Here is a 16242-nt window from a genome sequence, read left to right on the forward strand (position 1 = left end):
TTTAGATCACTAATTCAACACATATCCCTATATTAACAAGTTCAAAGAAGCTTTTAGCTTCAACAGGGTTTTGAAGGTTCAACATTAACAAACATTCATTTATTCACCCAAAGAAAAAAGAGCAGCAACAGTTTTTCATGCTATACTCTCAGCCCTTATTTCCCCCCACAAAAAGTAGGTACCATACTACCACATGCCAGAAAGGCCCAAATCAAAGAAAAACCAACTGGGTCAGCAAATCGGTCGAGTTGAAGCTGCTTCAAATCATTCCACTCCTCCTCACTTGACCTTGGGAACGCCCACTTTGAGCAGATCCATCAATAAATGACGAATCCCATAATACGTATGGTAGGACAGGGCTAAGGCAGAAACTGAGGTGGACACTAGGAAAAGCTTTGCCGAATAAAAGAAGAATTGGTAGAAACTCGAATAGGTTAAGCAAACCGAACCCATTTTCAGAGAAAGAAGATAAGAAAACAGAAGCACGGTGGTTAGGAAAGCCCCGGAGATTCTATTGGTAATCGAAAGCGTCGCATTAAGCTGTGGCTTGTAAACAGGAAGATGAGGAGACAAGGGGCGAAGGATATTTTTAGACTCGCTGGTTTCCCCCTCGCCTTTTGCAAGCGTTGCCATGCCACGGGAAGCGGAGAGAAACTGGCTCTTCATGAATTGATCCCTAATGTTCACGGCTTGGTTCGGGCTCCTTGTTGGAGAGAGAGGATCAAACTCATCTGCGACACGAAAAAAGGAAGGGTCAAAATCAGCATCAAATTTATATAATCAGAAGGGAAAATCGAAATGAAAAACAGATCTTTGGAAAAATGAAAGCGTCACCTTCATGCGCGGCGTTGGTGTTGGAGACTCTGGAGGCGGACGGAGCGGTGACGATTGGGCGGAGCACGCGCAAGGAGCTTGGGAGGATGTTCAATGAGACGAGCCTCTTGAGAGCTAGAGAAGAAGCCATAGCTGTTGATTGGTAGATAGAAAATTCCCAGAGTTTCGTTGGAGATTTACGGATCTAACTCTACTTCCAGTATTTCAATGTTTTATATGATAGGAGGAAAGTGGGCAATTTACCCAAATAACACCCAAAACAATGAAATTTTACTTGTTAGGCATCCTTTCTCTAAATATTACTTATTTAGCATCATTTCTCTCACATGAACTCGCCTTCGTAGGGTTTTATTTGAGCTGGAACTACGGTGAAAAAATGCGGATCATGAAGTGCGTCTTTGCGGGGTTCTGTCCGAGCTGACAACACATAGCAAAGGCACGGATCATGAAGCGTGCCTTCGCTCGGAAATCTGACACGTGCAGAGAAGGCGTTCCTTCCATAATTCACGAATTATTGCAACTCCATTATTATCTGAGCCAATAATTAAATAATAAAAATATTAAAAAACAAAATAAATAAAAATTCAATAATTAAATAATAAAAACATTAATAAACAAAATAAATAAAAAGTCCATATTAAATAATAAAAACATTAAGAAACAAAAAAATGTCCGTAATTAAATAAAAATAGTAAGAAACAAAATAAATAAAAAATTCATAATTAAATAAAAACACTAAGAAACAAAATAAATAAAAACAAGTCTATCAATGTCTGTATCTTGAATATGTTCCACAAGGCCGTGATTGTCTATTTCGATGAGGACTTCTTCGTATAATTTGCTCTTCCCCATCCCTCTCATCATCAGCAGCAGTAGCATCAACAATAGCAGCTATATTTTGTTGATGAGGGATGGATAACGGTGTAGCACCTCCAATTAATACGAACTATGGAGGTGTATGACTAATCATCCCACCGCTCATAGAAAACTGCAAAAACAACGACATCGATTAATGCGAAAACTGAGTCGGAGGTGTCTGTGTATCCGGTGAAGCATCACCCGCCAAATAAGCAGCATATGAAGACCACACTTGATCTATAAGTATAGGAGTATATCCGCTCATATAATAAAGATCTTGGACGATGATACTATGACGATGGACGTTTTTCTCAACGCCGACGAATGCTACAGTCTCGTGCTTCCTCGAAAAATAGGAACAAATTCCCGTTCGTGTTGAACCACTGATAATAGTCATCCATAACCGAATAATGATCCACATAAATCAGCTCCCTACGAGGAATGTGTCTACGTCAATCCTACCAGATCATTACCTACTCCCTATGCTTAATCAGCCAGTTGACTTTTTTTTACCCCGTCTATCGATGTTATGAATATTGTCGAGATTCCTAGGCGCTTTAGGAATAGATTGTACGAAACCAAATTGGCAGAGCACAAAATCAATAGGATGTCACTCGATATTAGCATAACATATCAGAGGAACCACCATCATCCATACATCTAATGGGCCACTCAAGTGAGGTGGGATGCAACACCTCATTTCTTCAATAGAATAAGGAGCTCATTGAAACTAAAACAAATATATATAATTATTATCAAAATAATATTCAATAATTAAAGGTAAATAATAAAATTTAAATGCATACCTATGTACCAGCCTTTTGATTAATGAGCAGTCAAATTTCTTCCAATTCATCCGGTATATCATGATGATCTTTCCTTATAGATGACCACATATTCAGTGTAAAAAAAATTCATTACATACTCAAAAAAATTATTTATATACAAACTCAATATTGAAATTACCTCAACAATAACGGGAAGACTAACGGGTTTTTCATGACCGTACATAAAAAGGGCATGTGATACCACGCCCATGATTGTAGGAGACATCCAGAGATGCCAAAAAATTTCATTATATACTCAAAAAAATTTATATACAAAATCAGTTGCTCGACACATTTTTCAATGCAGAGATGCCAAAACCGCATAGCCCCAATTGAATGAGCCGGCAACTCAAAAATCTATGAGATAGCGCAACCACATAAAATGAATTTGGTTGCGAGATTTATCGAGCATCAAGATCCCTCCTATGAGTTGCAATATGCAAGCCCGAACAAATATTTGAGCTTGTTCATCAAAACAGTCATCACTTAACCATCGAAAATTTCTAGCCAACCGTGATAACGGTATTCGACCACCGTTAAAATTACGCGAGATACCTCCAAGATACTCCTAGCACAAGGAATGCCAATCACTATCTGCCACACCAAAAATAACATCCTCATCTACCGAATGCCCCAAATGTAAGGAAACATCCTCCAGCGTAATAATGCACTACCCACACAGAAGATGAAATGTGTGTCTCTGGTCTCCACCTCTCAATCAGTGTAAAAATAAGGTTGGATTCAAGGTTACAATGCCCTTTATACATCACTATGAAACTGAATCCAGACTCAACTAAATACGGCCCAATACGACTCGATATCTCTAATTTAGCGTTACGAATAAATAAATCTAATATATGGTCATTCACCTAATTAAATAAATAGTATAAAAATTAAAATATAAACTAATACTAAAAAATAAATGAATAAAACATTCATAATAAATAAAATAACATAATTTAAAATTATTATCTTATCGGCAAAATGATTCGATATATGATTCTCATCTAAATGCAATAACCCGCCTGTCATTTTATAACTGCAAAAAGTAATAAAAATTAGTACAATAAAAATAATAAAATAATAAACTATTTAATGATTATAATATAATAAAAAATTAGCTTCTAAAAATGATAAATATACTTACTTAAAACTTGATAGAACGATATATAGAAGGAAGAAATAAAGTGATTTTTGTGTGGTATGAGTATTGGATGAGAGGGCATTTATAGGAGGAGGGGACGAGAGGTTGGCCGAAATTTAAGGCTTGACAGTTGGGATTTAAATGCAAGACGTGGATTATGAGATGCACTTTTCACCACGAGTCTGATTCCTAATAAAGGCATGATTTATGATCCGCGCTTTACCACCATGGCACCAGCTCGGATAGACCCCCGCAAAGGTTCTACTGTGGTGCCAACTAGGACAAAACTCTGTGAAGACATGTCTCATGATCCGCGTTTTGTCAGAAAAAGTGCTAGATCGATAATATTTGGAGAAAGAATACCTGACATGTAATATTTAACTGTTAGGGGGATTTGTGGGTAAAATTGTCATGAAAGTGCTAGGTTTTTTTCCTTCAAAATAACACCTTTTGAAGAACAAAAAAAAAATGAAACTAACACAATTTCTCTTTTCTTTTCTTTTCTTTTAAAAAACTCTCAAATGTTAATATTTATTTTAGAAATTTTGAAAATTATTAAATAATTATTAAATTTATATAATAATTAAAAAATATACAATAAATTTATTAAAATGATATAAAAATAATTATTAGAACATATCACACTACCATTAGTTGACTTTTAAAACGCTATTTATCCCAAAAAAAAACTTTTAAAACGCTGCTGTTATTAGTAATCCATGGAGACGTGCTTGCATGCTTCACGTGACTGTGAATGTTCGACTCAAATTTTACGATCTGTTGGTTTCATGCAATCGGCGTTTTTCAGCCTGATGATAGGCGCAGGGGAGTGGCTTTATTCTGTGCAGTCTTGACTCCCTTCAGATGACTTTCGGTTGTTGCTTAAGATCTTGTACAACATTTGACAGCAACGTAATGAGTTTGTCATGACAGGACGGTTAACTCCTGGTTGGGTGGTGGTCAGTGCAAGTAAGGCTTACCTGTCTGCTTTCGATACTGCTCATGATCTCTCAGGCTCCTCTTTCGCTTCGGCTAGAATCTCGTTGGACATTTGGCGCAAGCTGTCGATGGACACTATTAAAATTAATGTTGATGCAGCATGTTGTCCAGCGATCAGTCGTTATGCCATAGGTGTGATTGCTCGTGATCATCATGGTCTTGTGATTGCAAGCCAGTGTTGTAAAAACCAAGTATTGAAGTAATTCAAGAAGTGTTATTCACATATTTTTTCATAATGCACTACATTGTATATATATACAGCATGTTGAAACAGATTAGTATTAGCAGCTGAGTTTGTGAGTTTGTTAAGTTTGTTAAGTCTAGTAACTAATCATGCTGAGCTGGATAACCAACTATGCTGTGTTGGTAACTTCTAGAATATGTTCAACATCCTCCCTGCTGCTTCAATTCTTCAACATCCTTCCTGCTGCTCCAAGCTTTCAAACGGTAACACTCCCAGCCTTTGTCGAAACTCAACAAAACGATCTTTTGGCAGAGCCTTGGTTAGCCCATCAGCCACCTGGTGTGCAGTAGGCACATAATTGACCTTCAACTTCCCAGCTGCAACCTTTTCTCTAACGAAATGAACGTCGAGTTCAACGTGTTTAGTTTTTGAATGATACACAGGATTTTCACTCATTGCAATTGCACTTGAGTTATCGCACCAAATAACAGGTGAGGCTCCCATTCGAACACCCATATCTGCTAACAACGCATCCAACCAAGTTACATCTGATGTAACGTCTGCTAAGCTTCGATACTCGGCTTCAGTGGTGGACCTTGACACCGTTTTCTGTTTTCTTGAACTCCACATGACAAGGTTCCCACCTAGATACACACAACATCCAGATATCGAGCGTCGGTCATCTATACTACCTCCCCAATCAGCATCTGCAAATGCTGTAAGTTGAATTGGCTCATTACTTGGAGAAAACACCAGACCATAGTCAAGAGTCCCTCGAAGGTATCGTAGAATCCGTTTTGCTGCAACAAAGTGTTGTTCCCGGGGTGCATGCATGAATTGAGCCAACTTGTTCACACTAAATTCAATATCCGGCCTTGTATGACACGCATACAAGAGTGATCCCACCAGACTTCGATACTCTTTTGCATCGTTCATCTCATCACCCGAATCTTTGAAAAACTTCAGTGAAGAAATCATAGGCGTAGGAGTTGAAGTAGTTGTATCCATTCGCATCTTGGTTAACAACTCCATGATGTATTTCTTTTGGCTAAGGAAAATAGCACCACCTGTATGCTTAACTTCAACTCCAAGAAAATAGTTCAACTGACCAAGATCTTTGAGGAAAAACTTCTTCCCCAGCAAGACAACTACCTTTTCAATCTCATCCTTTGAGCAGCCAGTGATGATTATATCATCGACATAAACCAGAATGTACATCACTTGCCCTTCTTCTTGCTTAATAAACAGTGAGTTGTCAGCTTGTGAGCTCTTAAAACCGATGCTAATCACATAATTCCTCAATTTTGCAAACCAGTTACGCGGGGCTTGGCGAAGACCATACAAAGCTTTATGTAGCTTGCAGACTAACTGAGAACCATCTGGAGCTACCTTCTCAAAGCCTTGAGGTTGCCGCATAAATACATCCTCATGAAGCTCACCATTCAAAAAGGCATTATTCACATCAACTTGCCTCATCTCCCAATTGTTCTGAACTGCAAGTGCTAACATGACATTAACGGTAGAGGTTTTAACCACTGGGCTAAAAGTTTCCTGAAAATCCTGTCCAGGAACTTGTGTGAATCCCTTGGCCACAAGTCTGGCCTTGTATCTCTGCACCGATCCATCTGCATTCTTCTTTACTCGAAAGATCCACTTGCACCCCACTATAGACCGCCCTTCAGGTAACCTAACAAGGGACCACGTGTTGTTTCTTTCTAATGCTTCATACTCCTCATTAACTGCTGTCTTCCACTGAGGAGACTGCAACGCCTCATATATCGAGCTTGGTTCCTTCTCAGCCTCGACATGAGCTATGGAATAGAGCTTTGGTTTGAATATCCCACATTTGCTCCTGGTCATCATAGGATGTCGAGTAACTGGAGCAGCTGCTGACTGTGCTTCATCAATCGTGTTTTGCATCACTCCTTGCAACTCACCTTGAGTTAAACTAGTGTCCTTAGATAATTGATTGATAATCTCTTGTTCAACTTCATTCGAGTGCTCCACACTGTCTCTAGTTGGATCCATAGTAGGACTAGAACTAGACGTTTGTTGTCCTACATCTGAAGACATTGTAGCAGGTTGTACAGGCACGATGGGTGGTTGTTCTTGACTTTCGTGTGGCACACCTACTCTCATGCAAACTCTACCTGCTCCATTAACCACAGGCAGCTGCATGGTCAACTTTGTAAGGTTGTGACCATTGTTTTGAATATCTTGTTTACCTGCAAAAGGAAAAAACTGTTCATCAAAAATGACATGTCTCGAGATGTAAATCCTCCCATCAGACGCCATGCACTGATATCCTTTATGTTGTGTGCTATATCCAAGGAAGGTGCACGGTTGTGATCTATAACTCAGTTTATGACCTTGATAAGCTCGAAGATGGGGAAAGCACCTACACCCGAATACTTTTAAAAAACCATAATCTGGTAATTTGTTATACAACTCCTCAAATGGTGACTTTCCTTGCAAAACTCGTGTGGGAAGGCGATTGATTAGATGAACTGCAGTGCTTACTGCATATGACCAAAATCTAAACGGCAAGGATGCTTGAGCCATCAAGACAAGGGCCAATTCAACGATGTGGCGGTGTTTCCTTTCAACCACTCCGTTCTGTTCTGAAGTATGTGGGCAAGACAACCGATGATGAACACCCAGCTTTGTCAACAGTGAAGATATAGAACGATACTCACCTCCCCAATCTGTTTGCACTTCTTTAATCACAACACCAAACTGTGTTTTGACCATTTCATGAAACGACTGATAAGCATGTAAGGCTTGATTATTAGTTTTCAACAAGTATACCCAGCAATATCTCGTGTGTGCATCAACAAACGAAACATAATAGTAAAAGCTGTTTGAAACAATATGCGAGGGCCCCCACAGATCCGAGAATACAAGCTGGAAGGGATTTGTATAAACTGTAGAGGATTCATTGAAGGGAATCTTATGGCTTTTTCCCATTTTACATGCAACACACATATCACCATTTACAGTACTCTCAGTAGTAGGGAAAACAATTCCAATGTGTTTACAAGCTTTCACAAGTGATGCATGAGCTGGATGCCCAAGTCTCATGTGCCACAAAGTATAAGAACTTTTCACATCACTTGAAACTTTATTAACTACATTTGCTTCTAAATCATTTGCACCATTATGTTGATCATCCACTGTGGTAACAAACTGATACAGTCCACCACTCTCTTGTCCTTGCAACAGAACAACATCCGTTTCTTCATCTTTAACAAGACACTCCTTTGCATGAAACTCAAAATAGACACCATTGTCTCTAGCAAACTTTGAGACAGAGAGTAAGTTTTTAGTAACTGATGGAACATGTAGCAAGTTATGAATAAACAAAGCTCGATTCTTAGCATTGAGAATCACAGTTCCAGTTTTACTAATGTTTAAAGCTTGACCATTACCCACGACCAGCTTACCTGGACCAGTGTAGTCCGAGCCATCGATTACTTTAGAAGCCTCGGGGGTGACATGATGTGTGGCTCCTGAGTCTACAATCCACATGTCTGAGTTTGGAGAGACCATATGAACTTGAGGACGCGCATTGTTATTGTATGAATTAGTCACCTCACACGAGTTAATATCTACAACATTAGATTCGTCTTTTTGAGCTAACACTCCTGGAAAATTCTGATCAAATCGATGCCAACATCTGTCCACTGAGTGACCAGTTTTGCCACATAGTTGACATTGAAGCCTAGTACGTCCTCAACCACGAGCTCCCGTTCGTGCACCAGATCTGCCACTCGAACTATAAGGTCGATTGTACTGACCATGGCCTTGATTGTTGCTCTGCACACGAGCAACATTTGCACTCATGGAAACTTGAGTTTGAAGCTGAAAATTCTTAAGTTGTGCCTCGGCATCAACTAGCACAGACTTTACTCCATCAAGAGAGAAAGCTTCTTTGCTCGCCGTTATAACCGCCATAAACGGTTGATAATCATACGGTAAGCCATTCAATATAGTGGCTATTTGTTCCAAATCTGAAATCGCACTTCCACACGCAGCTAGTGCATCACAAACTTCTTTGATCTGTGTAAGATACGATCGCATACTCTCATCACCTTTTTTAATCGACCTCAACTTGCAGTGGAGACTCATTACCGTCGTTGTGGATCGATTGGCAAAAAACTTGAGAACCGTTGACCATACATCCGCGGCCGTTTCTGCACCAACGAACTGAGGCAAAATGTGATCGCTGATTGTTGATAATAGCCAGGAGGCTAAGGCACTATCCTGTGCTACAAAGATCTCGTAATCTTCATTAACTTCAAGTGTGCCATCTCCGGACTGAATCTGCGCCGGCGGAGGTTTAAGATCCCCAGTGAGCAACCGTTCCAGGCGATGACTTCTTACTGTTAAAAGAACTTGTTGTTTCCATAACAGGTAATTCATTTCATTGAGCACAATATTAACTTTCTTGTTGGTGAACAAGCGACTGTGTCTCGATGACTCTCCAAGATCAAGGCTGTGCACAACATCCTCATCAGCCATGGACGAAACACTAGTTGAGAAAGAAGAAGACGAACTTCGCAGAAATTATCAGAGAAGCAACGGAGGGAAGAAGCCTCCAAGATCAATGGCGAAAGATACCATGTTGTAAAAACCAAGTATTGAAGTAATTCAAGAAGTGTTATTCACATATTTTTTCATAATGCACTACATTGTATATATATACAGCATGTTGAAACAGATTAGTATTAGCAGCTGAGTTTGTGAGTTTGTTAAGTTTGTTAAGTCTAGTAACTAATCATGCTGAGCTGGATAACCAACTATGCTGTGTTGGTAACTTCTAGAATATGTTCAACATCCTCCCTGCTGCTTCAATTCTTCAACAGCCAGACTATACCATTCCATAGAAGTGTTGATGTTGGTGTTGCGGAAGCCATGACAATTACTTATGGTCTTCGTCTTGCGGTCGAGCTATCGGTCTCCCAAGTTTACATTGAAAGTGATGTGAGGAATGTCGTTTGCCAATTGACATCAAACCACCTAGATATGTCCACAGTTGGGTTTCATCTAGTAGAGGCTAGACACTTGCTTCGAGCTCATCTATTCTTCCGCATGTATGGCATCCGACGTTTAGCGAACTTAGCCGCTCATTCTCTAGCACAGTTTGCACTTACTATTCATACGTCTTTATTTTCTAGTTATGAATCACCTACTTGTATTTCAAATATTGCAATTACTGATGCCATTGACATCTAACATGTCGAATGGACGTTCATGTACTGTTTACATGAAATAACAGAACAATAAGTAATTTTCAGTAATGGCAGTATTAAGTGGTGCTGACTGCTGAGAGTATCAAAGGAATTACAAAGGAAATTGATGAAATAGATAATTTTACAAGAACAGAAAACTAAATCTCTTCGAAGTAGATGAAGGCAACTAAGATCATGTTACATCAAAAACCACTAAAAGCAAGGGAACATAGAAGCTTCTCGTTCAACCAGTCAATGGCATCGTAAACTTTCCTACGTGACAAGCTAATGTTTCCTCTTCCCTAAGAATAGGACATGGATGTTACTCACAATAACAATAAGCAGGAAAGGTATTTGAAAAAGAACGATAGTAACATTTCCATAAATTTTGCAACAAAGAATGAGCCAATCCATCAAATACACATTCATTTTCATTCAATGGTCTGCATGATATGTGACTCTTGCCCTCTTTCATAAACTATGTTTTAGAGACAAATAATTTGATATTGATACGATGAATCAGAGATCATTCAACAAAGACAAGAAGCCTTGGAAACTATTTTACCTCAAAGAAACAACTTCAAGAAATGCTTAAAAGACGAGAGTTTGGAGCATGCAACAGAACAAGTCATGACCATCCAAGGAAATGCGAGGTTCTTCAGGGTATTTTGTGTTTGTTGGAGGAAATTTGATTTCAAGGAAGAGTAAGAAACATAATGTGATCTCACAATCCAGTGCATAAGGTGAACATATAGCTATGGCCAAGTTTGTATGTGAAATCATATGGGTATATCAGCCCCTCAATGAAGTGGGAATTAAGGTTTCAATAACTACAAAGCTATGGTGTGATAATCAAGTTGCACTTCACATTGCTTCTAATTCAGTCTTTCATGAACGAACGAAACACATAGAGGTTGATTGTCATTTCATTCGCAAAAAGATCCAACAAGGTTTGATTGATATTGACCATGTGAAAACTGGAGAACAATCAGGAGATATTTGCAGATATTAACGGGGTCTGGATTGATTATCTATGTAACAAGACGAGCATTATTAATGTCTATGCTCCAACTTGAGGGAGAGTGTTACAGATTTATAGGCTAAATATTAGGGTTGATATATATTGAATTTAATGTATGATATGACGTAGTTAATGCAGGACATTACTTTACATATAATATGACCTTTACACATGTATATACCCAAATATTGATTAATAAAATACAAGAAAATATTCTCTTTCTATAATAATATACAAGTAGGAACTATAAGATGGTACGGTTTGAACGTAATAGTATTAATTTCATCACCTCCCAAGTGAACAAATTTGAACTTAAAGATCTTGCTGAAAGCTGAAACAAGGATTCCATTCTCATTTCGTCAATAAAGGAAAGAAAAATTGCAGCCATTTCTTGATAGAGATAATGGCATCAAGGTGGAAGTAAGGAAATCACCTGAAAGAATTCCATCTATTACTTTAAATGTGAATTCATTGCTGACATCAAGAGGGGTTGACAGTCCTTAGATGGCCATAGAGAAGGATATCCAACCCCCAAAAGAATTCATAGCGTGTGTACTCAAAACATTTAGGACATGGTCAAAAGTACACAAGTTTAGGCATGCATCCATCTTGAGTTCAATTCTGAAATACCTATCTGCATTTGTTGTGTGCATTTGATCACAGGTATTTTAGCATATATCAATATGTAAGACTGGTTATTTATGATTGGGTCTTCCTGCTGGCCAACAGTCCTTTAATGGCCATAGAGAAGGATAGTCACTTCTCTTAAAGAATTAAAACACAGCTACTCGGAAACATTTTAGGACAAGGCCAATAAATTGCATATAAATTTTTTGACGCACATCCTGATTCCTGACTTTAAGTTTGCAGTAATATCTTTGCTTGTTGCGTGTATTCTATAATGAGAATTTTAGTATATGTTAAGCATGGAAGACCTATTTATGATAATTTAGGTCCTTCTGCTCACAACTTCAGCTGCATCGGCTGCTGAATATCGCTCCGAGGGTGAAAAAGCACCATCCCACTGTTTAGGGTATGAAGGTATCTCCAAAGGGAAAGATTGTGTATCTACAATGTATCAATGCAATTCATTCTGTATGAAAGCAAGAAAGAGTTACCGCTTATGGGCTAAGTCTTCTGGTGTTGCATTACACATATCAATCCACTAGGTCAGAACAATGAGGAGAAAAGAATACTCCAGCTGAAATTTGCTATTAATGCACTGCTTACCAACTTTGCATAGGACATAGAATCAATGACCTTCTTTATAACTGTCATCGGTAAATAGTGACGAGACGTATCTGCACCAATGATATCAAAAAGTCTTTATCATTATTTTGAAACAGAAGGCAGAAACAGAGACAAAAATATTATTCTATCATCATTTTATTTTCTCCCCCCTTTCATTTTGGTTGCTGAGAATGTAGAATGGCCAAAATGGGCAATAAAACAAAATATTTTGATAATACCTAACAGCAAAAGCAATGGCGACATGAAGTCCCTAATTTTCAAAGCAAGTCTGAAAGATTGATCTCTAAACATTGTATTTTCACAGGAAACCAACATCATTACATGTCTTAGAAGCTAGTGCCTCACCAATTAAGAGGCCTCGGTAAGAAAACCTTGGCTGATCAATAATGGTCCATGGCGACATGTGAACTTCAAGGACCCTCCTTGTAATGCTAAAATAACATAATTGGCTGAATGTCTGCACAATTGTACAACAAGGTACAAATTCTAAGAATTTTGTAATTTACAATAAAGCATAATGACAACTTGGAACAAGAATTATACTGGTGCTAACCTGAAGCCCATGTAAAGCACCATAAACTGTCTTAGCCTGCATAAATTGGTTATAAGATTAGCAGTTAAAAGTCGGAATAAACTAGTATAATATAATGTGAGAAAATTTTGCTCCAACTTCAACAGATAACATCCATCAGTGTTCTTTTTCTTTTCAATTTGTCACTTGAAAGAAAAAATAAAGAAAAGTAACTCGAAGGCAAATATCTTCCAAAACAGATCAAGAAGCTGGTATATAAGTTGAGGTTAGGTTAGGTAATTTTATATGGAAAGATGAACTAGCAATCCCACAAAGTCAAATTCGTTTGAGGTAGGTCAATGGAAGTCCTTAGAAGATCAAGCTAAAATTCAATGACTACATTGCTTGGAACATGGAAGTAAAATAAAATAAAATATAAAAGCAGGCGTTTCTTGACAGCTTAAACTTTCAGATTATTGGTCACTCAACTTAACATACATAATGAATGATTTTGAAGGAAACAACTTTGTTGGAATGGTTTGGCCTTGTTTGGTTGACGCTTATTTCAGTTCTTTTTATTTTCCAAAACATAAGTCAAAGTTCACTATAGATAGAGAGGTATATATGAATAAATATATGGTCAAAACTTTACCTTTCTTAATTAAAATTCATATTTTAATAAAAGAATAATTTGAATGTACATTGGTCAAACTAAGAAGTAGATGTAACTAAAACTTGATTCGATTCAAAAAAAATAGAAATTTTTTACTCGACTCGTAATTGCATAAACTCGACTCGACTCATAATTTAGAATTAGAATGGAGTTATATAATAAAACTCGAATGATAATTTAATTGAATTATTAATGGAAGAGTAATTTATTTATAATAATAATAATTTAATCGAATGATGTAGTTGTAAATTTTAAAAAGAAATAACCCATTTACACATAATTAAATGATGTGCAGTGTATTTACCCTTTAATAAAATTTCTGCTCTCTGGGCAATGTGCATGCCTTGTTTTTCCTATCGGTTAAGGTTCCATGTATGGGGTTGGGCTAGGTTAATTGCCTTCTGTGCATTCCGATTACATCTGTTTTGGGTTACTGGGCCTCCTTATTTTACGTTTAACAAAATAGAATTTACTCTGATGTATAATGCCAGAAGACAAAAAGGAAGGAAGAAGGAAAGGGAAAACAAACGCGTGTTGAGTAGATGAGATGGCTCTGCGGTTGGTAACCACGGTGTCCTCCCCTTGTTCTTCGCAAGCGCATCCAGCACCACATGCCGTGCTTCCAAAGTTTTCCTGCTCCGAAACCATCCACCGATCGCACCGCACCTTCACCTCTACCCTGTGTTCAACGAATCGATTCTCGTTACCTCGCAACACCTTCAGCTCTACTGCTAGGATTTCTCCCTTTCGATGCTTCGCTTCTGGTACTTATCCTCTATTCCCCCATGTTTCCCAGTTCCCCTTTAAAATTAGATGACACTCTCTTCATAGGAACTCTAATTTGTTTTTCTTTTGTTGTGGATATCCATTGAATCTCATATATCACTATGCTTCTTTTGTGTGTGTGTTCTTCTTTCCTATTGTTTTGACAAATTTATGATCAGTTCTATTTGTGTATACCCATATTATTGGTTTTATGTGCAGCTTTAACTCCTCAGCTAAAGAATACATTGGATAAAGTGGTGACATCGAACAAGGTGGTTCTTTTCATGAAAGGAACAAAGGACTTCCCACAGTGTGGGTTTTCCAATACTGTGGTGCAAATTTTGAACTCTTTGAATGTCCCTTTTGAAACGATAAACATTCTCGAGAATGAACTTCTACGTCAGGCTTTAAAGGAGTATTCCAGCTGGCCTACCTTCCCTCAACTTTACATTGAAGGAGAATTTTTCGGTGGTTGCGACATCACAGTCGGTAAGCTTTCTGTTGATTCCACTTTGCTAATTTTTAGTAGAACAGAAACTCACTTTGATATGCAAATATTCTTGTTTTAGGCAACTGAAAATCTCTGTTGCAAATAACTAAAACTCATAGAACCACTATGGAAATACAGATAGCCGAAGACGATCTATTGACACCCTCCTTTCCACTTCTAATGTAAATTTTTGGGGTTTATTTCTATACGTTAATCTTTCTTCGGTCTATTATGTGCCTCATGTTTTGAGTACCATCTTTGTGTTTTCTTGCTCTTGTTCTATCTTTATGGCTCATGCATTATCATACACAAATATGCACGAGTTAACATGTGCCTTAAAACTTGCATGTGCTCATGAACATTCTTATGAGGAGAAATGATTAGTTGAAGTTCTCTATAGTTTATTATGGTCTTGTGCAACATCTTTCCAGTGTGAAGGTAGTAAAGAAAAAAACCAAGAAACATGCACCGGGCAGAGGAACTAGGGTAGGGGTGGAATTTAGAATGAGAATGAGAAGCTACCCTTCTGGCCCTTTTAATGGGAATAGGGCAGCCTTCTAATTTAAGTCAGACATATATTCACAATAGCAGTCCTCAACAAATAAGGAGACACAATTTACTATTGTACTTTTTTTTATTGTGGAACTCTATGCTCTTCAAGAAGGCTGCTTCCATCGTGGTAGAATGATATCGTTTTGTACCTGAAGAAAGGTTTGCTTTGTCGGTCTTTTGGGTATAGATTACTCTATGTGAAGAGAGTGCAAGTGTTCTTTTTGAAATTGGGTTTGTCTTCTTTATGTTGCAGAAGTCTCATCCATGTGTGCTTCAAAGAGTTTAAACTGTAACGGTTTGAAATTGTGAGAAAATGTGTTTTTAAGCATCAATCTGTTTCTGTTAGTTCAATATGGCGCTGGCTTTCAACCATGTGGCTTATGGTTCTTCCTTGACTGAAAAGTTGTCATTTATAGCATCAATGATTGCTTCTCCGTTTGCATCTCTTGTGGTTGGACCCCATTTTTAAGAATACTTTCTAACACTGGGTTTTGCGATCATTTTGATGAAGCTTTTTCCTTTTTTACCTACAGAGGCATATAAAAATGGGCAATTGCAGGAACAATTGGAAAAGGCGATGTGCTCTTGATACTTATCTGCATTGAAAATTAGATGTATTTGTTCAGAATTGGTTTTGCAATATTAACAGGTCAGGCTTTGTTCTAAATACAACAATGTATTATAGATTTTAAATGAAAAATGTGTTCAGAACACAGTAAATCGGACCGATATAGTGAATCAGTTCATCACAAGAGCTTAATTTACCCCTACGTGAACTAATAATAACAATACTAAAATATCAACACATTCCAGGAAACCCTAATAAGAATTTTCAAGTTTCACCAATTTATCACGCCAATAAAACGAAGCTACTATCTGCTACCGAGCAATGAAATTTTAAA

At 37.8% G+C, this 16242-nt stretch overlaps 2 protein-coding genes across 3 annotated transcripts; one reads left to right on the plus strand and one right to left on the minus strand.

Annotated features, from left to right (window-relative positions):
* LOC120116736 (succinate dehydrogenase subunit 3-1, mitochondrial-like) lies at positions 1 to 1034 on the minus strand. The gene is made up of 2 exons (XM_039137143.1): positions 835 to 1034; positions 1 to 731 (listed from the first exon to the last, which is right to left on the minus strand). Exons 1-2 carry the CDS (start codon positions 962 to 964, stop codon positions 280 to 282), a joined length of 582 nt encoding a protein of 193 aa, XP_038993074.1. The 5' UTR covers positions 965 to 1034; the 3' UTR covers positions 1 to 279.
* A 12992-nt stretch (positions 1035 to 14026) lies between these two features.
* LOC120116737 (monothiol glutaredoxin-S14, chloroplastic-like) lies at positions 14027 to 15986 on the plus strand. 2 transcript variants are annotated; one of them, XM_039137146.1, is made up of 3 exons: positions 14028 to 14297; positions 14518 to 14787; positions 15874 to 15986. In XM_039137146.1, exons 1-3 carry the CDS (start codon positions 14081 to 14083, stop codon positions 15927 to 15929), a joined length of 543 nt encoding a protein of 180 aa, XP_038993077.1. In that variant the 5' UTR covers positions 14028 to 14080; the 3' UTR covers positions 15930 to 15986. The 2 variants fall into 2 exon arrangements, with proteins under 2 accessions (XP_038993076.1, XP_038993077.1); XM_039137145.1 differs by lacking the exon at positions 15874 to 15986 and having other exon boundaries at positions 14027 to 14297; positions 14518 to 14888.
* Positions 15987 to 16242: the final 256 nt, after the last annotated feature.

This window comes from Hibiscus syriacus, unplaced genomic scaffold, assembly GCF_006381635.1.
Source record: "Hibiscus syriacus cultivar Baekdansim isolate YM2019G1 unplaced genomic scaffold, ASM638163v2 tig00110303_pilon, whole genome shotgun sequence".
NCBI lineage: Eukaryota > Viridiplantae > Streptophyta > Magnoliopsida > Malvales > Malvaceae > Hibiscus > Hibiscus syriacus.

Excerpts from the sequence above, each read along its gene's own strand:
- LOC120116736 (XM_039137143.1), bottom strand. The coding sequence starts at position 964 with ATGGCTTCTTCTCTAGCTCTCAAGAGGCTCGTCTCATTGAACATCCTC. Across the intron at positions 732-834 it reads CACCAACGCCGCGCATGAAG|ATGAGTTTGATCCTCTCTCT; the intron begins GTGACGCTTTCA and ends TTCGTGTCGCAG.
- LOC120116737 (XM_039137145.1), top strand. The coding sequence starts at position 14,081 with ATGGCTCTGCGGTTGGTAACCACGGTGTCCTCCCCTTGTTCTTCGCAA. Across the intron at positions 14,298-14,517 it reads CTTTCGATGCTTCGCTTCTG|CTTTAACTCCTCAGCTAAAG; the intron begins GTACTTATCCTC and ends TTTTATGTGCAG.